The 21,966-nt window shown below is 42.5% G+C and overlaps 1 protein-coding gene and 2 long non-coding RNA genes across 6 annotated transcripts; 2 read left to right on the forward strand and 1 right to left on the reverse strand.

Moving 5' to 3' along the window:
• Positions 1-7,188: 7,188 nt before the first annotated feature.
• Positions 7,189-8,518, forward strand: LOC310834293. The gene is made up of 2 exons (XR_014559153.1): positions 7,189-8,237; positions 8,384-8,518. It is a non-coding gene; the product is annotated as an uncharacterized lncRNA (long non-coding RNA).
• On the reverse strand, positions 7,840-16,601 carry LOC310834092 (arylacetamide deacetylase-like 4). Of its 4 annotated transcripts, none has more exons than XM_083717465.1 (5): positions 16,377-16,601; positions 14,238-14,351; positions 12,754-12,897; positions 10,776-10,839; positions 7,840-9,270 (listed from the first exon to the last, which is right to left on the reverse strand). In XM_083717465.1, the coding sequence occupies exons 3-5, from the start codon at positions 12,878-12,880 to the stop codon at positions 8,496-8,498; spliced, it is 966 nt and encodes a 321-aa protein (XP_083573591.1). In that variant the 5' UTR covers positions 12,881-12,897; positions 14,238-14,351; positions 16,377-16,601; the 3' UTR covers positions 7,840-8,495. The 4 variants fall into 4 exon arrangements, with proteins under 4 accessions (XP_083573591.1, XP_083573589.1, XP_083573590.1 ...); XM_083717463.1 differs by having other exon boundaries at positions 12,754-12,970; XM_083717464.1 differs by lacking the exon at positions 14,238-14,351.
• Positions 10,849-12,701, forward strand: LOC310834361. Its single transcript, XR_014559225.1, has 2 exons — positions 10,849-11,161; positions 11,565-12,701. It is a non-coding gene; the product is annotated as an uncharacterized lncRNA (long non-coding RNA).
• Positions 16,602-21,966: the final 5,365 nt, after the last annotated feature.

Here is a 21,966-nt window from a genome sequence, read left to right on the forward strand (position 1 = left end):
GACGACCAAGAGATAATAGAGAAAGCTCAAAACAGGTTAAAAGAATATTTTGAAGATAATTTAGGTAATGGTACAAAACCAAAGGTGGTGTGGGATGCAGGCAAGGCGGTGATGCAGGGCTTCTTTATCCAACATAATGCAATCAAGAATAAAAAGAGAGAAAAAGGGGGAAAAGAAATTTTACAACAAATATTGGAGAATGAACAGAAATTAACTAAAAATCCCAAAAATAAGAAAATAAAAGAGAACCTCAAAGTTTTACAATCCCAGTACGCGATGTTGATAAATAGAGAGATAGAATGGAAAGTTAAAAAATTAAGACAAAGGAACTTCGAATATGCTAATAAATCTGGGAAGCTATTGGCTTGGCAAATAAAAAAAAGGAAGGAGCAGAATACAATAAACAAAATTGAGGTAGAAGGAGAAGAGATAAATAAGCCCAATGAAATAAGGAAGGCCTTTTTGGACTTTTACAGAGGACTCTTCAAAAACACAGAAAGGAATAACATGAGGAAAATAGAGAGATATTTAAAAGCTAAGAACATCAATAAGATTTCCACAGTAGAAAAAGAGAAGCTGAACGCTCTAATTGAGATAGAAGAAATCAAAGCAACAATTAAGAACTTAAAAAATGGGAAAGCCCCAGGCCCGGATGGGTTTACCGGCAGATACTATAAGGAGATGGAACCAGTTCTGCTGACCCCATTGCAAGAAGTAATGAATAACATCCTCAAAGAAAGAGAACTACCAGAGACGTGGAAGGAGGCATTGATCACATTAATTCCTAAACAAGACTCAGATTTACAGCAGATCAAAAACTATAGATCGATTTCCCTGTTAAATATAGACTACAAGATTTTCGCGGGAATCCTAGCAAAGAGATTAAAAGACATTCTGGTAGAAAGTATACACAAAGACCAAGCCGGCTTTTTGCCGGGTAGGCAAATGAAAGACAACATAAGAAACATAATAAACATCATAGAATACTTAACAGACAGGTGCGATAAACAAGGTTTGTTGTTATTCGTGGACGCCGAGAAAGCGTTTGATAATGTAATATGGGATTTCCTGCTGAAACAATTGGAACATATGGAAGTGGGCACTGAATTTTACAACGGGATAAAAGCAATCTACACAGAACAAAGGGCAAGACTCATAATAAACAACGTAGAGACTGCAGAAATAATAGTAACAAAAGGAACAAGACAGGGATGCCCACTGTCCCCATTACTGTTTGTAATGGTATTAGAGGTCTTACTTAATTCCATAAGAGACAACAAAAAAATAAAAGGAGTAAGGGTCGGTCAGAACGAATATAAAATTAAAGCTTTCGCTGACGATCTGGTTGTAACAATGGAAGACCCAATAGACTCAACAAAAGAGGTACTTGAAGAATTTGATCAATTTGGAAAAGTATCGGGCTTCAAACTTAATAAAAGGAAAACAAAAATGATAGTTAAGAATATGCACAAGGACAAAGTTGAAGAACTACAAAGAGAAACGGAATTAGAGGTGACTAAGAGGGTGAAATATCTAGGAGTATGGGTAACGCCAAAAAATATAGATTTATTTAAAAATAATTATGAAATAGTATGGAAAGGAATTAAGAAAGATATAGAAACGTGGGGCAGGCTCAGATTGTCATTTTGGGGTAGAATAGCCACAATTAAAATGTCCGTACTTCCAAGAATATTATTTCTCTTCCAAAATATCCCAGTGATCAAAGGTACAAGGATATTTAAAATCTGGCATAGGGAGATCTCAAAATTCATCTGGCAGGGGAAGAAGCCCAGAATAAAATTTAAATTGTTGACGGATGTGAAGGAAAGGGGAGGCTTCGCCCTGCCAGATGTGAAATTATATTACGAGGCATCATGCCTATGCTGGGTAAAGACATGGATCAATCTGGAGGACAGAGAAGTGTTGGACTTAGAGGGCCACGACAATCGATTTGGGTGGCACGCCTACTTGTGGCATGGGCGGAGGAGAACGCATAAGGAATTTGGAAATCACATATTTAGGGGCCCACTGATTGAGGTATGGGAAAGGTATAAAGACGTGCTAGAACCTAAAACACCCCACTGGCTGTCACCATTAGAGGTTATGTCCGTTAAAAAGACCAATATGAGGGCCAATTGGGCCACATATGAACAACTGGTCATGAAAGAGGAAGGAAAGTGGAAAATGAGGCCGTACGAGCAGGTCAAGAACCAAGTTTATGATTGGCTACATTACTTCCAGATAAACGACATGTTTAGGAAAGATATCAAAGATAAAGGATATGCTGATAAAAACTCTAGATTCCAAATTGAGATCCTGGAAAATAATATAAAAACTTTGTCTAAAATGTACAATCAGTTACTGGACTGGAATCTAATTGATGAGGAAGTCAAGTCGGTAATGACACACTGGGCCAAAGACTTTGGCCGTAACATCTACTTCGAAGAATGGGAAAAACTATGGAAACAACATCTTAAGTTTACGGCTTGTGTGACACTTAAGGAGAATCTAATGAAAATGTTCTACCGTTGGTATATGACTCCCGTTAAATTAGCCAGAATGTACGGATCCTGTAATAAATGCTGGAAGTGCAAGGAAAGAGAGGGGACCTTCTACCATATGTGGTGGGAATGCCAAAAGGTTAAAGGGTTCTGGGAGAGTGTGTATAATGAAATGAAGAAAATTTTAAGCTATACTTTTGTTAAAAAACCCGAGGCATTCCTGCTGGGATTGGTAGGAAGGGAGATAAAAAGGAAAGACTACAAGCTGTTTCAGTACGCAACAAAGGCAGCAAGGGTCCTGTTAGCTAAAAATTGGAAATTAGAGGGTTTGCCGACAATTGAGGATTGGAGATCAAAATTACTAGATTATGTGGAGATGGATAAGATGACAGGGAAAATCAGATATATAAAAGACCAGAGGTTTGTAAAAGATTGGGAAAGTCTTACGAAATATCTGGAAAACTTAAGCGATGGACAGATAACACTAGTGGGTTTTAAGGGAGCTCTGTAAGAAGCAAAGGGTAATGTCTAAAGAAAAACAGATGAACTAGAATGATTAACGGCACTACAAAATAAGAAATGCGGAATTATTTGCCTTTATTAATACGGATGATTTGTGGAAAGGTTGAAGGAAGTCACTTTTAAAATATGTGTGATATTAAGTGGAATATTATAGTCTGTCTTGTATTTTGATTTATGTAAACTAATAAAAATTACGCATAAAAACAACAACAATATGATAGAATGGTGGACAACTTACAAAAATTATTAAAACAAGTGGGAGGAAAAGGAGGAAGCAACTGAGGAACGGCTGTCCTCCAAAGAACTGAGGGACATTTGCATGAAGTGGAAGGATGTGCAGGCTTTTGCACAGCGGCACCACCCTGACAAGCACGTGGCACATGACCTTGCGAACACTTTTGATACGAGGGTCATGTCGCCTTTCAGGGAGGTGCTTAAAAGCTGGATGAAGCAGCAGACCATGGACAGGTTCTTCAGCAAGAAGCAAAGAATGGAAGAGGAACCTTCTTCAAGTTGTCCCCCAGAGTCTTAGAAAATGTACTGTACACTTTGTTGATTTTAAATGTTTTTCTGTCATGTTTAGAAACTTAATTTATTGTTCCATCAATTTTTGAAATGCTCTTTACAGTATGTGTGACTTTAAAGAGCACTTAATAAACTCTTGTTGTACCAAATTTGGCATTGTTTGGACTTTTTTTGACCATAGGAACACATTAATTGATTTTCAATGCATTCCTATGGGATTTCGTGCTTCGCAAGACGAAAGATTCGCTAGGTGAAAAAACTCGCAGAACGAATTAATTTCGTCTTGCGAGGCACCACTGTACCACCCTATACCCAGAGGTCTCAGGGCGGTTTACATAAAAGGATTACAATATGATAGAATGGTGGACAGCTTACAAAAAATTATTAAAACAAGTGGGAGGAAAGTATAAATTTATAAAAAATAAGGAATTATCAGGAAAACTAACAACATGGATACAATATCATCATTTGAATGGAGTATTTAAGAAAGATAGGCTACAAGGGTCTGGGGAACAAATATCACAACTGGAGAGAGACCTGTTGGAAGGGAATGTAAAAGTGCTGTCTATAATGTATAAAATATTATTGGAATGGGAGACAAAGGATGAGGAAGTAAAATCCCCAATGATACATAGTGCAATAGAAATTGGTCATAATATAGACATGGAAGCATGGGGACGATTGTTGAATGTGGATATAAAATTTACAGCATGTTATGGTTTAAGAGAAAACTATATGAAAATAAACTATCAATGGTATCTAACCACTGGCAAAAATGGCAAAAATGTATAAATCTAAATCAAATAAATGTTGAAAATGTAAAGAGGAAGAAGGTTCTTTTTATCATGTTGTGGTCTTGTAGTAAGGTTAAAGCTTACTGGGAAATGATATATCATGAATAGAAAATATGTTTAAAATAATGTTTGTTAAGCCCAGAAGCTTTTCTTTTGGGAATTATAGGGACAGAACTACCTAAACTGTATAGAAACTTGTTCGTGTATGCTACTACAGCAGCAATAATGCTACTTGCCCCAAAATGGGAAGAAGTAGAAGTCCCAGCAAAGGAAGAATGGATACAGAAAACTTAAGGAATATGCAGAAATGGCAAAACTTACCAGAAAAATAAAAAACCCAGATAACAAACTTTTTATAAAAGAATGAAAATGGTTTATTGAATATTTACAGATACATTGTAAACAGAAAAGAACATTGGCAGGATTATTGTTACAACCTGCAGTTTCAAAAGAGTATATATTTAAAGTAGAAAAATAAATTAAGTTAATTTGAATATGCAGAAGATATTAAAAATAAATATCCCTTCCTCTCTCTCTCTCTCTCTCTCTTTCTCAATGCGAAGTCCCAAAATTGTCACATCATAACTCCAGGCAGATGTTACTACATAATATCTGCTTGAGTTTGAAGATTTAGCAACGAGAAACATCTGTGCAAAAAGCTAAGCCAAGTCCTTTGGAGTGCAATGGGTCCATTTCATTATACCCACATTAGACAGAATTGCAGTCAAACCCAGATCCCCAGACACACAAAAGGCAAGACATTCTGCTGCTCTCTCCATATCAGGCCAACAAGCAAGAAGATGTCGTTGGATCTCACCATCCTCTGGTCACTTGACTTCAAACTTTGAGCTGCCAAGGAGAACCTTGAAATGTCATTCAGGCCAATAAGTCAGTGAACAAACAGTTGCAAGCAGTATATCAAGAGCAGGTGTTAAGACGTGGGTGGTCAGGGCAGCCCTCTGCTGCACCCTATCTGCAAGGGGCTCCCAAAGAAGGACCCACCATCCTAAGGTGCAGCTGGGAAGGGCAAGAGTGTCTATAAAAAAGGTAAAGGGACCCCTGACCATTAGGTCCAGTTGTGGCCGACTCTGGGGTTGCGGCGCTCATCTCGCTTTACTGGTCGAGGGAGTTGGCGAACAGCTTCCGGGTCATGTGGCCAGCATGACTAAGCCGCTTCTGGCGAACCAGAGCAGCGCACGGAAACGCCGTTTACCATCCCGCCAGAGTGGTACCTAAAGCATAACTCGGGCATAGGCAAACTGGGCCCTCCAGATGTTTTGAGACTAGAGTTCCCATCATCCCTGACCACTGGTCCTGTTAGCTAGGGATGATGGGAGTTGTATTCACAAAACAGCTGGAGGGCCGAGGTTGCCTATGCCAGGCATAACTATTAGCATGTGAGCTGCGACCCTTTTACCCTTACTTGTGAGTAAACTCTAAAACCAATGGGATACATTTCTGAGTAAGTGTACCGGGTAGGACAACGCACTATTAGCATTCAACACGCCCGGGCATTTGGAGATAGAGAGTGGGGGGAGAGGCCACTTGAAGAGAGGATAATAAATCTCCAGATGTTAGCTCCACTGGTCCTGTTAGCTAGGGATGATGGGAGTTGTACTCCCAAAACAGCTGGAGGGCCGAGGTTGCCTATGCCTGGCATAACAATTTGCATGTGAGCTGCGACCCTTTCACCTTACTTGTGAGTAAACGCTAAAACCAATGGGATACATTTCTGAGTAAGTGTACCGGGTAGGACAACTCGATATTTAGGATTCAACCCACCCGGGCATTTGGAGATAGAGAGTGGGGGGAGAGGCCTCTCGAAGAGAGGATAATAAATCAAACAGCAGCATTTAAGAGCATTTTTACACCGACCTGGAAACTCGCCCGTTGCTTTGGGGCAACAATTTCAGTCAGTGGTGGAGTTAGCTGAACAGACGCCCGGAGCAGCAGCCATGCCGTGGACCTGGGGGGGGGGCAGGGCGACCTGGGGGGCGCGCTGTAATCTGCTGTGCGCAGCGGTGGCAACTCGAGCCGCTGCACATGGGGCAGCAGGGCGAGCCCCCTGCAGTGTGCCTTTTTGTCACCCCACCTCAGGGATGACACCCAGGGTGGGCTTCCGCCACCGCACCCCCCCCTTCCTACGCCCCGGGTGCCTCCTAATAATAAAAATTAAGCCTCGTGTCTGTGTTTAGGTGCTTCCACTCCCACCCCCTTTCCTTGCCTTCCGGGTGCAGGTGGACTCTTCTTCAAACTGGCTTTGCCCAAGGAAAGTTCCCCGTTTCCCCTCCCCGCCTCCTCTCAGCCTTCCCCAGGACCAATAACAAGCTGCTCTAAGGGACAGCAGCATCGCGTTTTCAGATTTGGGCCAGCCTCCCACCCTCTATAATGGACACGGGTGGCGCTGTGGGTTAAACCATAGAGCCTAGGACTTGCCAATCAGAAGGTGGGTGGTTCGAATCCCCGCGACGGGGTGAGCTCCCGTTGCTCGGTCCCTGCTCCTGCCAACCTAGCAGTTCGAAAGCATGCCAAAGTGCAAGTAGATAAATAGGTACCACTCCAGCGGGAAGGTAAACAGCATTTCCGTGCGCTGCTCTGGTTCGCCAGAAGTGGCTTAGTCATGCTGGCCACATGACCCGGAAGCTGTACTCCGGCTCCCTCGGCCAATAAAGTGAGATGAGTGCCGCAACCCCAGAGTCGGTCACAACTGGACCTAATGGTCAGGGGTCCCTTTACCTTTTACCCGCCCCCTACCCTGCTTTTCCCAACCTGTAGAAGGACCAGACTCCAGTTTCTCACCCTCTGCAAAGCTTTTTCCCCACCCTCCCCTCTCCCCCACCGAAGTTTTCTAAATCCGGCCCGCAGACGGTCCGGGAACCAGCATGTTTTTACATGAGTAGAAGGTGTCCTTTTATTTAAATTGCATCTCTGGGTTATTTGTGGGGCATAGGGATTCGTTCATTTTTTCCCCACTTCAAAATATAGTCCGGCCCACCACGTGGCCTGAGGGACAGTGGACTGGCCCCCTGCGGAAAAAGTTTGCTGACCCCTGCTAAGTACCTCTGTGATGGACAGCAAAGCCAGACCAGAGTTTGGTGATGCAGTCCCTCAGAATTCCACCAGAGGGCTGGAGCCTCTCTGAATGAGTACTAAGCAGAGTGGGAGGAGGAAAATAAAAGGAGCAGTTTCTGAGGGAGTTTTTAGACTGGGCTTTGTTTGAGTGTCTTGGGAGAGTTTTACACCAGGAGCTAGCTGGAGGGCTGACTTTGAGCCAGGAGAAGTAGCAGCTGTGTGGATACAGCCTACATGGGTCTCATTCCAGTCAGGAGGGGAGAGATCTTCTAGAAAGAGAAGACTCCCAAACCAGTAGCAAGGGGTGTGGCAATCCTCAGGGTCTGTTATACTATTTACTTCAATAAGAGTATGTAAACGCAGTCAGTAACATTGGAAGATAAGGACGGATCAAGGACGGCACGCAGGAAGTCACTTACACAGAATTGTATTAATTTGTTATAATTTTTATAATTGGGTTAAAATCTGGAAAATCAATTAAAAAAAAGTGATGAAGAAGTTCCAACAAAAGAGGAGAAGGACTTTAAAACTATTGGACTATATGGAGAAGGCGAAAATAAGAAACCAAAAAGACGAAATGCTTGTGGAGGAGTGAAGATCCTTTTCAGAATATCTGAGAAAATATTATAGTCAAATGAAAACACAGGCTGGACTGGAAATATAAGCAAAGGAAGGAGAATGATAAAGGAATCTAATGTTGGATATTTGTTATAGAAATGAGTATTACATTTAGTAGACAAAGGATTTGAACAGAAACATCATGGAAGTAAGGATGAGGAGTCAAAATGTTGAGGGAATATTGTATTGAAACTGAATTGAATTTGTTAAATTGTATGAAAATTAATTTTTAAAATATGTAATATAAAGAGAACAAGATGCTGCATGAAGTGAGCCAATGGCTTGATCCAGTAGGGCTTTGCTTATGTATTTATAGAGCCCATGGTGATTTTAATAAATTAAACAGAGTAGAACTTTTGATCAGAGTTTTTCTTTTTACTTCAGGATTGGCACAATGAGGAACGATATTTCCCTCCACAGAAGGGGAAGACTGCCATAGGAAGACAAAGAATGTCATTCATTTCTATAAACCTTTTAAGAACTGTATTACACTCTGCAAACATTTCTGTGTGCTCGGATATTCAATTGCCTTCAAACCAGCCATGGTCATTATTCCATGAAATCCATCTTGAACATGATACCATGTCACTGGCACACCATTGTCCTCTAACCGCTTCTTATACAACAGCCCATCGTCCCGGAGAAAATCATATTCACAGGTTAGAATGAAAGCCTCTGGGAGGTGGCGGATTATGTCATCCTCTGCGTGAAGGGGGGCAAACATTGTCTCAGCACCTCTTTTAACTTGCTCATAAAGTTCTTCTGAAAATGGAGCAGGTTCTACAGGAACATAGCCCCTAGCTTTAAATTCTTCCGGAATGTTATCAGCGCTTATCCATTTTTGGTATTTCTCTCTCAAATCAGGAGGGACATGGGCGCCTTTCAGAATTCCATCTACATTCATTGTCTTCCCAGTGAGATATGTCAAAGCGAGTTTAATACCTCGTTTCCTGAACAAGGGAGGAACTGATTGGTTTTGCTGATAGGGTGGCAAATTGAAGTCCACTGCTTGGAGGAATGGGTAGATCAGGACCTGAGCTCGCACTCTTGGGAGGTCCTCTCTGGTTCCCAGTTCTTGGCAAATGGCTGCAGCAAAAGTCCCTCCACTACTCTCCCCAGCAATGGCAATGCGGCTGGGGTCCACTCCATATTCCTTTGCATTTTTCATAAAATGTATTACAGCAGTTAAACAGTCCTCTACAGGGACTGGATACGGATGCTTAGGAACTAAACGAAATCTAAAGAAAAAACAAGATATCATCAACATTTGACATCATACTTGGGGCTGAGGTACCTTCAGCACCCCCAAGGAGGCTGGGTCCCCCCAAGCTGATTGACATTTCCATTCAAATGGTTATGTGCTCCACGTCATGTGATCATTTATGCAATATGGGACTTACTGTGGGGGGGGGCAATATTTACTCAGGTTGGCACCCCTGCCTTCATGCAAGCAAGACAAATTCCAGTCAGGCAGATGCCACTCAAGGAGGGTGAAAAAGAGGGGCAATGGTGCAGAGGTGGGGGTCTGCGGTGATTTCGGAGGGAAGAAGAGGAGTTTGGATTTGATATCCTGCTTTATCACTACCCTAAGGAGTCTCAAAGGGGCTAACATTCCCCTTTCCCTTCCTCCTCCACAACAAACACTCTGTGAGGTGAGTGGGGCTGAGAGACTTCAAAGAAGTGTGACTAGCCCAAGGTCACCCAGCAGCTGCATGTGGATGAGCAGGGAATCGAACCCGGTTCACCAGATTACGAGTCCACCGCTCTTAACCACTACACCACACTGGATCTTCAGGGAGAACTGAAGAGGCCTGGAGTGGAGCATTGAGCCCCAGTGCCTGAGGTTTTCCATGATAATATAATGCTAGTTCACATCCTGTTCTCAGTGGCCAGTGGTCAATCACTGGAGAAACTCACAATCAGAACATGAGTCTTGTGGTACTTTCCCTCCCACAGCTTCCAGCAACTGGCATTCAGTTCAGCAACTGTCTCCACCTGCAAAGGCAGGCTATAGCCATCATAGCTAGTAGCCACTGGTAGTCTTATACCGTGTGCATTTGTTTAATCCTCTTTTAAAACCATCCAGTTGGAGGCCATCATTGCCTCCTGAGGGAACGAGTTCCACAGCTTTACTACACACTGTGTAAAGAACTACTTTCTTTTAGGTGAATCTTCTAGCATTCAGCTTCATTGAATGTCCATATGTTCTAGAGTTAAGAGAGAGGGACAAAAACATTTATCTAGTTTTATGTAAGAGTAGTTTAATGTTCCTTATATGACGCCTTGGAAGGAGTTTTGTCCTGAAAGGCAGGATAGAGATAATCGCAACAGATAGAACTAGCATAGATTGAGAAGCCATATCAGCCTCTCATGGTGGATAAGGTTATCCATGAATACTAGTCACAAGGCGGATGGGCCATCTCCACTATCACAGGCAGTAATGCTTCTGAATACCAGATGATGTACGTTGCAACTGGGAGCAGTGCTCCTGTGTCTGAGTCCAGCTTGTGGGCTTTTCATTGGGATATTTGGTTGGCCACCGTGAGAACAGGATGTTGGGCCCCCTTTGGCCTGATCCAGCTTCTTATGCTTAAAGCCAGAGGGACTGGGTCCAAAGGCATAAAAATCAAAATACAAAGGTGAACACCCATTCTAAAGGTTGGCAAATTCACGATGTTGGCAAAATCAGCCGTTTTCTGGGCTCATGTGGAAGGGTTAGAAACTGAAGCATGAAGATACTTACTCAACACACATAACCACCGAGTCGGTTCCGTGGGCAAGCGAATGGCAGATCCTTTCAGAAGTTCCTGGGAAAAGGCACACAACCTTTAACGAGTTTCTTTTGGCAACAACTAAGCTGAACTGAACCCTTTATAAATGGGGCATCACTAGTTGAAAACCATTATGTACATTTTGTTCCCTCCTGGTCAGCAGTTTCAATGGGTAAAACTCAGAACCAAAAAATCCATTCTTTTAAAGCAAGGTGTGCTAGGAAGAACAAAGACTGGGATCCATTTTGGACTGGCTAGCTAAAGGCTGGCTTGGAAAGATGCCTTTGAGTCCAGTGCTGCACAGCTGTGGGAACAAGCCCTGCTTGAGATGACCAAGTACTCCCTCCATGCAGAATGTGTTAGGATATTTCCGTTCCACCTTAAAAGGGAGCAGGCTGTGTGAGTCACAGAGTCTGCGTATTTCCTGTTTCTCAGGATGTTTATGTTTGCTATTGCTTTCGTTTTCTCTCTCTGCACCAGAACACGCTAGCAGTCAATCATGTTTGTTCTTTGTTCTAACCAACGCTGAATAAACATTCTAAATGATACCCTCCTGAGTGCAACTTCTGCTGTGTGAATTCTGCTGACAGTGTCAGCCCAGGAATGTGGCAATCTATTTCTGGAGCTGGTGTCGCTAAATCGCTGAAACTGTGTGACCACGGGAGGTCGATGGATCGTCGGGCAGCCGGCTTGGGGGCTAAGATGGACTTTATCTCCCTGGCAGTATCCCAACAGAATGAACGTGTAAATATGTGAATAAGTCAGAACAGGACCAAACAAACCTCAGACCACATTTTGGGGATTCTTTCAAATTAATTCTGACCATCTCTGGAAGACCTTTCATAGAAGTCCATTGAAGTACGAAGCACAAATACCTTCTTTGGCATTTGTCATTGACCTTGATATTAGGAATTAATACAGAACCAGACATCTCTGCAACAGGAAGGCTCAGCCCTGTTTTCTTACCACACAATCCCATCCTGCCATGTTAAGCTGCCTACACTTCAGAAACTTCAGCTGGTGCAGACTTCAGCAGCCAAGTTGCCCACTGTGGTTTCAGCATATAATGACAATTCTGGTGTGACTGCATTGGCTGCCAATTTGTTTCTGGGCCCAAGCCCAGAACTGTTGTGGCTCCCCGTTTGTGGAATGCTCTCACCCGGGAGACTCACCTGGCGCCTTCATTTCATATCGTCAGGTGCCTTTGGCTAATTAACCAATAGACGGCCTTTTAAACTGTGTGTAGGCACAGGTTGTTGACATTGTTTGTTGTTATTCTTCGTATTGTTATAGATTTGGGGGGAGACCACCCTAAACCTTAGAAATTAATAAGTGGTAGGATTTTGATTATTATTTGAAGCAGGCATAGGCAAACTCCGGCCCTCCAGATGTTTGGGACTACAGTTCCCATCCTCCCTGATCACTGGTCCTGTTAGCTAGGGATATGGGAATTGTAGTCCCAAACATCTGGATGGCCGGAGTTTGCCTATGCCTGATTTGGAGTATGGAAGGGAAGATTGGAGGCCAGCGGAAAAAACACTTTCCAAGTCAGTGCCTCACTTGGATAGAGGCCTTAACATGACAAAGGGGCTGGTGGCACATATGCGAGGAATTCTTGGGCCTGAGCAGAAAGAGGTTGTCAGACTCATGGCAATGGGGGGGGGTTGAGTTTTCAGGAAAAGAGTTTCTTTAGAGCAGTGTTTCCCAAGCTTGGGTCTCCAACTGTTCTTAAACTACAATTCTCATCATCCCATACTACTGGTTTGGCAGAGAGGTGGTACCCAACTTTTCTAGCAGTATTCATAAAGATAAAATAAAAAACCCAGAGGCAGCACAAACCACCCCCACCCCTCCATAGCAAACATATCATGACCTTTACATTAAAGTATCACCCCAAATTCTCCACAAACAACAAAGTGAAGCATTTCAAAAACATTTCAAAGAACCTACGGATGCTTGCAAATAGTGCAACCCCTCCATGAAGATAGATGATTCCTTTCCTGTTCCCAGCAGGTGATGTCTTGGGCCAGTACAGCCTCACAGGCACCCCATCAAAAACCAGATCCCTTGTGATCATTTTTGGGTCCTTCACTTCTGGAATGAGTAGGTTTAGGATCCTGAGTATGGAATATCTCTGGCAGATGCCCAGTTTTTCCAGAATTCCTCCCTGTTTAAACCAAACCATTTAGCATTTTAAATCAGCATTAGATATATGTATTGCATATATGTATTGCCTATGGAACAGAAACCGTGCATGGGAGATGACTGCGCTGTTTATCCTGTCATTCCTCTTGGGATGGAAAACTATTCTCTTTGAGCAGCCCAGAAGTGAAGCCCCTGCCCACTCCCCTTTCCTAGTATGCTTCCTGTTATTTCAAACCTTAAGATGCAATACAAATTGGGGGTATTCAGTGCTAGTACTACTCAGGATAAATCCACTGGAGTGAATAAGAACCTAAGCAGTGTAGGGGTGCAAATATCCAGAGTGTGGGGATCAGATGGGATTACTATGAGGAATTATAAAATATGCCTCAAGCCATTGTGTCAGCTGTGAAAGCATGGTGTTGATTGGGTTTAATTCATTGACAGTAATTTCTGATCAAATCCCACAACCCTCCGCATCTCTGGCCATTTCCTCTACTGTCCATTTCTCTCTGCTTGCGTACACAGCCCAGCTGCCAGTTGCTTTGCCAGGCATCACAGCTGTCAACCGTCCCTTATTTGGCGGGAAACTCCCTTATCCCAGCGCCGTTTCCCGCTGCTGTCCTGGATTGATGATGTCCCGTAAATTTCCCCAGTTTCAAAGGAAGCGGCTCCTCTCCCTCCCTCCCTGCCAGCCAGGGAGGAGGGAGGCTCCAACTGTGTTGCTTGGCTGCATTGCTCACCCAATAAGGAGTCTAAGAACGACTGGGGGATGGAGCTTGCATTCCTTGTGCCGATCAAATCGGCGGCGTTGCCTGGGGACTCGCCTTTGCTCAGCGCTTCCCAGCGGAGAGGTGATGGTGTGGTAATATTGAGGCTTGGAAGTGAGCAATAATCCTGGCGCAGCTGGTCTGGGGAAAGGAGAAAGGTCTGCTTATGGAAAGTAACTGCAGCACTTACCAAGCAACGGTCAGGAGGGCGGAATGAGAAGCAAGGAAACGTGGGGGGACACCAGGGGGCGCATTGGAAGATGTCCGACAATAACATCTCTCCGACCCACACGAGGCAATTAAGAGGTTGATATGGGAGTATGCAGCCTCCCCCTCCCCTGGGGGGGGGGACTGCCTTGCCAGCTGTGCCCACAATTCACCCCCGGATTCGAAAGAAGGGGTGACCGGGCACTTGGCACAAAGGCCTTGGGTGGGGCCGCTCTCCCGGACGCTGTTTCTGATCGCGCACTGGTTTGCATTACTTCGAAATATATAATTGGATAAAGAAGCAAATGCACATACTTCAAGTGAAGAACGGGTGTAAAGACTGCTGATTAATGGGATCTCTGTGTGCGGAGCGACGGGCTGGACAATAAATCAAGTGAAGACTCATCATTAAAAGACTGGTATGTCGGACTGAAATGGAAAGGGGGGAGGAAAAAACTTCTTTTTTTTGTCTTATGTGAGTACCCAATAATGCTCCCTCCCAGAGAGAAAGAGTCGTTGCAAATTACTAATCACAAGCTGGAGATTAAAAGCTGTGTGGAAATGAATTATTGATCAAAGAGAGGCTGGTGGGAATATTGGGAATGGAAGGAAAGCTTTGTGACGCAGTTTCAAATGGAGATTCGTCAAGTCAGCCTGCCCACAGGAGGACGGGGGGAGGAGGACCGTGGTCATTGGAATGTGAATGTATGGTTATCGGAATGTGAATTTGACCCGGCAGGGCCCCCTGAGATACAGATTCGCAGGCCGGTAGAAATCAAGGACAAACTGTATGAATGTTTTTTTATGGAGGTGTGGAAATGGTGGCTGTCCTTTATGTGATATGGCTCCTGGAGAGTGTAAAATCCACACAGGAGTTTGTTTTCAACCCGCTTGTGAAGATTATCAGAGATCGTAAAGAAAGGAATATATGATTACAATAAGAAGATGAGGAAAATAATAAGGAGACTATCTGGACAGAACTGGAAAGAACTGTGAAATTAAAGCAGCAGCAAGAGTGATGTTTGGATCCCTTTCGGAGCGCGAAGTATGGGTACCCCCGATAAAATTTTAAAAATTTGGCTGTATAATTTGGAACTAATGTGATTTGGAATTAATGTGATTTGATTGGCCTGTTAATAAAAATTATTTACACAAAAAAAAAAAAGAGAAAGAGAGAAGCAAGGAAAGGTTATGTTGGGATCCACTTCTGAATTACCTGATGCAATTTGCCAGGAAGGCCACTGGGTGGCAGTACATTACAAGAGACCGAAGCAAAATGACTGAAACATGAAAAGAGGGTGCCGGGATTGTTTGCAAGGGCAAAAGCCCACCTACAGATTAGCTGAGCTCTTTACTTTGGGAGCTGTGATCCCTTATTCCTGCTGCAGATCCCTTATTTTCAAATCTGAAAGTTGACAGCTATGCCAGGCATGCATCCTTGGCTGTGAAAGATAGTGGGCAGGTTCTTTTGATGTAGCTTTTCTGATATGTTAATCTTAGGATGTTAATCTTAGGGCCAGGAAACAGATCTCACATGAAGGTGATAATGATCCCTGTCCTTCTGGCGTCCTTCTTATCATGTATTTTGCTTGTTTGTGACATCCGGGGTTGCTGGATGCACTCCTTTGTAGTTCTGTTTTGTTTATCCCAGAAATATGCATGCTTACTGTAATTAGTTTTTGTAGGTTAACTTTGTCCCCACGTGGGGTTTGTTGAAATGCTCAGAGGAAATCTGATTGGTTCTTCCAAACATGGTGACAAAAGTTCTTTTGTGAATAAAACGACCTGGGCGGGAGGGTGGACAGGAATTATTATTATACGCACCCTTCCCAGAGTCTTGCTGGTTCAAGCCTCTGTGTGTATTTTCATAATCAGAGTTCAAGCCTTCCTTTACTTTGGGAACGCCTCAAAGCAGAGCCTGCTGGATTAGGACAATGGCCCATCTAGTTCACCATCTCACAGTTGTCAACCAGGTGCCCCAATGGGAAACCCACAAACCCGGACCCAAGCACAGGAGCTCTCTCCCCTCCTGTGTTTTCCAGCAACTGGTGTTCAGAAGCATTGCTGCCTCCATCTCTAGAGCCAGAGCTGGTTAATAAGCATCCACGGCTATTGCCTCCATGAATTTCTCTATTTCTCGTTGGAAGCTATTCAACTTGGCAGCCATCACTGCCTCTTGTGAGAGTGACTTCCATGGATTGAATATATTATGTGTGAAGAAGTCCTTTCTTCCATCTGTCCTGAATCTTCCAACATTCAGCTTCATTGGGTTGTCTACAAGTTCTAGTGTTGTGAGAGACGGAGGAAAACCTTCCTCTCTCTATTTTCTCCATAATCTTAAACATTTCTATCACATCGCCTCTTACTTGCCTTTTCTCTAAACTATTTCAAATGTTGCAGCCCTTTTTAGAGAGGTGTCGCTTCATCCCTGTAATATATGTAAAATAAACTTACCAGTACAAATCCATATCCCACTAAGAGATTTAAAAGTATCAATGGTGCAGGACGGCTCATTCCTCGAGGCACGTGGGTCCTGGCAAGAGTATAAGAAACTCCCCACACTAACAGCAAGAAATGAATGAAAATAGTTGTATATAATATCAGCATCCACAGAGTTCCACCAAATGCCATTTCCCTTCAATTCAGAGGCACAGAGACAAGGACTTCGACTTAGACAAGGCTGGTGGCTTTTATACAAGAACAGTCTGTGTCACCTGCAAGAGAACATCCTCGGCCAACCCACTTAATCTCTCAGCTGAGAAGAAAACAAATTGTTTAGGAATGTGGTAATATCGTGCAGGCTAACCATAGACTTGCTTAACAGCTTATCTTTAGAATGACTTGTGGTTAGAATGCCCGTAAACAGGTTGGCTGACAGTTGAAATGGATACATGCTTCAGCAAATATAGAGCTTGTTTATGCCCAGGGCTTGTCAGTATGTGGCTTTATTGCTTGAGTCAATGTGTAAAAGCATAGGAACACAGACCAAAGAAGGAGGAAAGAAATTAGGAGGAATGGTCATCAAATTCAGAGTAATGGGAGATGTCAACAAAGGGGGGGGGGGGGTTTAGTATTTTAATTGGGCGGATGTGATAGGCTGTAAACTCTGCACATACCCAGCCAATGGGGAAACAGGAGGGAACCTGCCTCGGATATAAGGGATATAAGCTTCAGTCTTACTATTTTTGGGTGTGTCTGCTTTTGGACATCTGATCTTGCAAGTACGTTATTTTGTAATCGATAAACACTCTGCTGCTTATTAATTTTGTTCAGATTTTGAGGTTCTCACACCCACTTCTAACATTCCTCACACAGGGTGTGAGTGTATGTTCATTGGTGTGAATTTGCCTAAACTCCCCTGTCAAATGCCAATCAATGTCCCTGCAGTCATTATTAGCACTAGCTCAGGTTTCCAGACCATTTCCATATTCAACTCCTTGCATAACACATTGCAGTAATCCAAATGGAAGGTAGTCAGTGTTGATTTGTCCTCAAAATAATGCTGCAGGCCAGCACCTAATGCCATGACACCATAGGGCGGAGGTGATGGGGTCAAGGAAGGAAAGCCAACATTGCTGTGGTGTTGCGTTCGCAAAGAAAAGGAAGGATTGAACTCTTAATAAAAATACACACAGAACCTAGGAAAAGAAGGGACTTTCTTTTCTGAAGCTCATCTGACATGGACACGAATCGACCAAATATGGATAACTAGAGGGCTGGCACCTAAGACTAGAAAGGTGGAAATCTGCCCAAAAACCTGCTCTGACCATAATGCTCTGAAAATGGAACTCAGACTAAATACAACCGGATCCTTCAGATGGAAAATGAATGACACCCTACTAAGGGATGAGAAGATTGTTAAGAAGGCCCAAAAAACTTTAAAGGACTATTTTGAGATAAATTTAAATACCACTGTGGAAAAAAGAATAATCTGGGACGCAAGTAAAGCAGTCATGAGAGGGTTTCTAATACAACAAAACACGATCAAGAAAAAACTCTGGAATGAAAAGAAGGAGAAGATATTGGAAAAAATAAGAGATGGAGAAAAAAAACTAAGATCCAGGCCCAAGTCGAAGGAAGTGCTGAGAGAAGTGAAATTTTTCCAAGCACAATATTTGAAATTGATAAATCAAGAGGTGAAATGGAGAATTAAACAAATGAAACAAAGATCTTTTGAATCAGCAAATAAGTGTGGGAAACTGCTAGCATGGCAGTTGAAAAAGAGACAAAAACTTAATACAGTTACAAATCTAGAGATTGAAGGGAGAATGGTACAGAAACCCGAGGAAATTAGAAAGTGCTTCCAGAGATACTTCAAAGAGCTTTATTCACAAGGGCCACAGAAAGATTCGGAGGTGGACCAATTTCTTAAAACCAACGGATTACAGAAAATACCTCAGGAAATGAGAACAACCCTGAATAGTAATATCACACAGCAAGAAATTGAAAGCGCCATTCAGAACCTCCAATTAGGCAAATCTCCAGGCCCCGACGGACTTACCTCCAAATACTATAAGGTTTTGAAGGACTATTTGATACAACCTTTGTTGGAGGTTTGTAACCAGATTATGGAGGGGAAGAAAGCACCAGAAACGTGGAAAGAAGCCTTCATCACATTGATACCCAAACTAGAAACTGAAAAGACTCAGCTTAAGAACTACCGCCCCATCTCACTCCTAAATGTGGATTACAAAATTTTTGCAGACATTTTGGCAAGTAGGTTTAAAAAAGTGCTTAATGAAGTGATCCATAAGGACCAGGCTGGCTTTCTCCCTGGTAGGCATTTGTTTGGCAACACAAGAAACATTATTGATATTTTGGAGCTTTTACAAACAAAGCTAAACACTAGAGCGGTGCTAATCTTTATTGATGTGGAGAAAGCCTTTGACAATATTTCCTGGATGTTTATGAAGAAAAATTTGGAAGGGATGGGAGTGGGGCGGGGGTTTGAAAATGGAATAGAAGCAATATATTCAGAACAAAAAGCGAAATTGATAGTAAACAATGTGGTGACAGAGGAGTTTAAAATTGAAAAAGGGACACGGCAGGGGTGCCCCCTATCCCCCCTATTGTTTATTTCAGTTCTGGAGGTGCTATTGAACATGATTAGAAAGGACCGGTTGGTACAGGGAATTGAGGTCGGAGTGAAACAATATAAATTGAAAGCATTTGCAGATGACCTGGTATTAACATTGCAGGAGCCTGTCTCTAGTACTAAAAGAGTGTTAGAATTAATTTTGGATTTTGGTCGGGTGGCGGGATTTAAGCTGAACAAGCAAAAAACTAAGGTTATAGCAAAAAATTTGACAAGTACAGAAACAGATGAGTTTGTGAAAGAAACAGAATTAAATGTGGTTAAAAAAGTAAAATACCTAGGGGTGTATCTGACCTCCAAAATTTTGAATCTGTTTAAGGACAACTACGAGAAATGTTGGTCAGAAATCAAAAGAGATTTGGAAACATGGTCAAGATTGAAACTTTCCTTGTTGGGCCGAATAGCAGCTATAAAGATGAATGTATTGCCAAAAATGTTATTTTTGTTTCAGACCCTACAGATCGTGGACAAGGTGGAATGCTTTGGAAGGTGGCAGAAGGATATCTCTAAGTTTGTTTGGCAGGGCAAAAAGCCCCGAATAAAGTTTAAGATATTAACTGATGCGAAAGAAAGAGGGGGATTTGCCCTGCCAGACTTGAGGTTATATTACGAATCCGCAGCCTTCTGCTGGTTGAAAGATTGGATCTTACTGGAAAACACTGATGTCCTAGATCTGGAAGGGTTTGACAACGCCTTTGGGTGGCATGCATATTTGTGGTATGACAAGGTCAAAGTGCATAAACTGTTTAAAAACCACATTGTCAGGAGAGCAATTTTAATGGTCTGGACAAAGTATAAAGACTTATTGGAGAGTAAGACTCCGAGGTGGCTCTCACCGGTGGAGGCCAAGGCACGTAAGAGACCTAATATGGAAGCCAATTGGCCTAAATATGAGGAAATTATTGAAAAGATTGGAGACAATTGGAGGTTGCAGAGCTTGGAAAAACTAAAAAACAAGGTGCGAGATTGGTTGCATTATGCACAAATTCAAGAGGTCTTTAAAGTAGACAAGAAGGTTGGATTCCAGGTGGAAAAATCGAAACTAGAGACAGAACTGTTAGAACCAAAAAGTAAATTACTTTCGAGAATGTATAACCTGCTGCTTAAATGGAATACTCAGGATGAGACAGTCAAATCCGCCATGATAAAGTGGGCGCAGGATTTGGGGCATAACATTATGTTTGAAGACTGGGAAAGGTTATGGAACACCGGAATGAAATTTACGGCATGTAGTGCCTTGAAGGAAAACATTATGAAAATGATATACCGGTGGTACATGACCCCAGTCAAGCTTGCTAAGATATATCACCTGTCTGATAATAAATGCTGGAAATGTAAAGAGGCGGAAGGGACATTTTTTCACCTCTGGTGGACCTGCCCGAAAGTGAAGGCCTTTTGGGAAATGATTCATAATGAACTAAAAAAGGTACTTAGATTTACCTTACCTAAGAAACCAGAGGCCTTCCTCCTGGGCATGGTGGACCAGAGAGTGCTTAAGAAGGACAGAACCTTTTTTATGTATGCTACTACAGCAGCAAGGATCCTGATTGCAAAACATTGGAAGACACAAGATTTACCCACACTGGAGGAATGGCACACACAGTTGATGGACTACATGGAACTGGCCGAAATGACTGGCAGAATCCGAGACTTGGGAGAAGAAACATTCGAGGAGGACTGGAGAAAATTTAAAGACTATTTGGAAAAACATTATAAGTTGTATGAATGTTAAAAAACGCACCTTTTAGGAAATTCTAGCTTCAGTAATGTTAAATTAAAGAAATGGAAATTAAGGTACAAGGAGTCAGAGATAGAATAATGAAACAACTTTATTGTGTTAAAATGAAAACGTACATGATTTGGGCCATAATATATTTGAAATTGGGTAACATGATAAAATGGAAGATACAATAAGTTATTGAAACAAGTTAACAAATTGCAGACGTTATGCATCACAGAGAATGCAGGGTTGGGAGGACGCGGGGAAGTCCAATAGATTTGGAAAAAAGAGTAAGAAAAATTTGTAACTTTCTTTTTCTACTTTTATAATATGCTCTTTATTCTTTTTTCTGTATTTCATAAAACTAATAAAAAATATTATAAAAAAAAAAATACACACAGAGGCTTGAACCAGCAAGACTCTGGGAAGGGTGCGTATAACTGTGTCTCTCTGTGCTTGTCCGTGTTTTTTCCGCAGCCCCCCGGCCCAGGTCATTTTATTCACAAAAAAGCTTTTACAGAGTGTTCCTAAGAACTAATCATATTTCTTCTGAGCATTTCCACAAACCCACGTGGGGACAAAGTTAGATCAAAAGAAATTATTTTAACTACAAAGACTACTACTCTGAGCATGCATACCTAATCTGAGAGTAAATAAAAGAGGACTAGAGAAACTCCGGAGATCACAAACAGGAGTAAACAAGAGAGGATGGAAGGATGGCAAGGAGGTAGGCATCATCATCCTGCTTGGCAGGGGGTTGGACTCGATGGCCCTTGTGGTCTCTTCCAACTCTATGATTCTATGATTCTATGATTATCACCTTCCTGTGAAACTATTTCCAGGCCCTAAGATTAACATCCTAAGATTAATTAAGATTATATAAAAAACTACTTCAAAGGAACTTGCCCACTGTCTTTATGGCCCAGGATGCCTGCCTGGCGAAGCAACTGCTGTGTACGTGACATGTGAGGAAGAGAGGAATGGAACAGGGATGCAGGGGTGTAGATTGATCAAGAATCATTTCAAAATAGTTTAAACCCAGTCAACGCAATGCTTTCATTGCTGACACAGATGGCTTACTCTATATCTGTTATAATTCCTCATAGCAATCCCACCTGATCACTACATCTCTGGATATTTGCACTCCTACATCTCACCATTTATTTATTTATTTATTTTATTGTGTACAGAGAAGCTTAAGAGAGGAGAGGCATTGTGTCCTCATAATC

Source organism: Podarcis gaigeae, assembly GCF_964106915.1.
Source record: "Podarcis gaigeae genome assembly, chromosome: 16".
NCBI lineage: Eukaryota > Metazoa > Chordata > Lepidosauria > Squamata > Lacertidae > Podarcis > Podarcis gaigeae.

Bases quoted from the DNA above. Each gene is read 5' to 3' on its own strand.
- LOC310834092 (XM_083717462.1), bottom strand. From the start codon at position 16,553: ATGGCATTTGGTGGAACTCTGTGGATGCTGATATTATATACAACTATT. The intron at 12,971-16,376 runs GTAAGTTTATTT...TGGTTTAAACAG, and splicing joins TGGGATATGGATTTGTACTG to GGAGGAATTCTGGAAAAACT. The intron at 10,840-12,753 runs GTAGGTTCTTTG...GCCTTTTCCCAG, and splicing joins TGCACTATTTGCAAGCATCC to GAACTTCTGAAAGGATCTGC.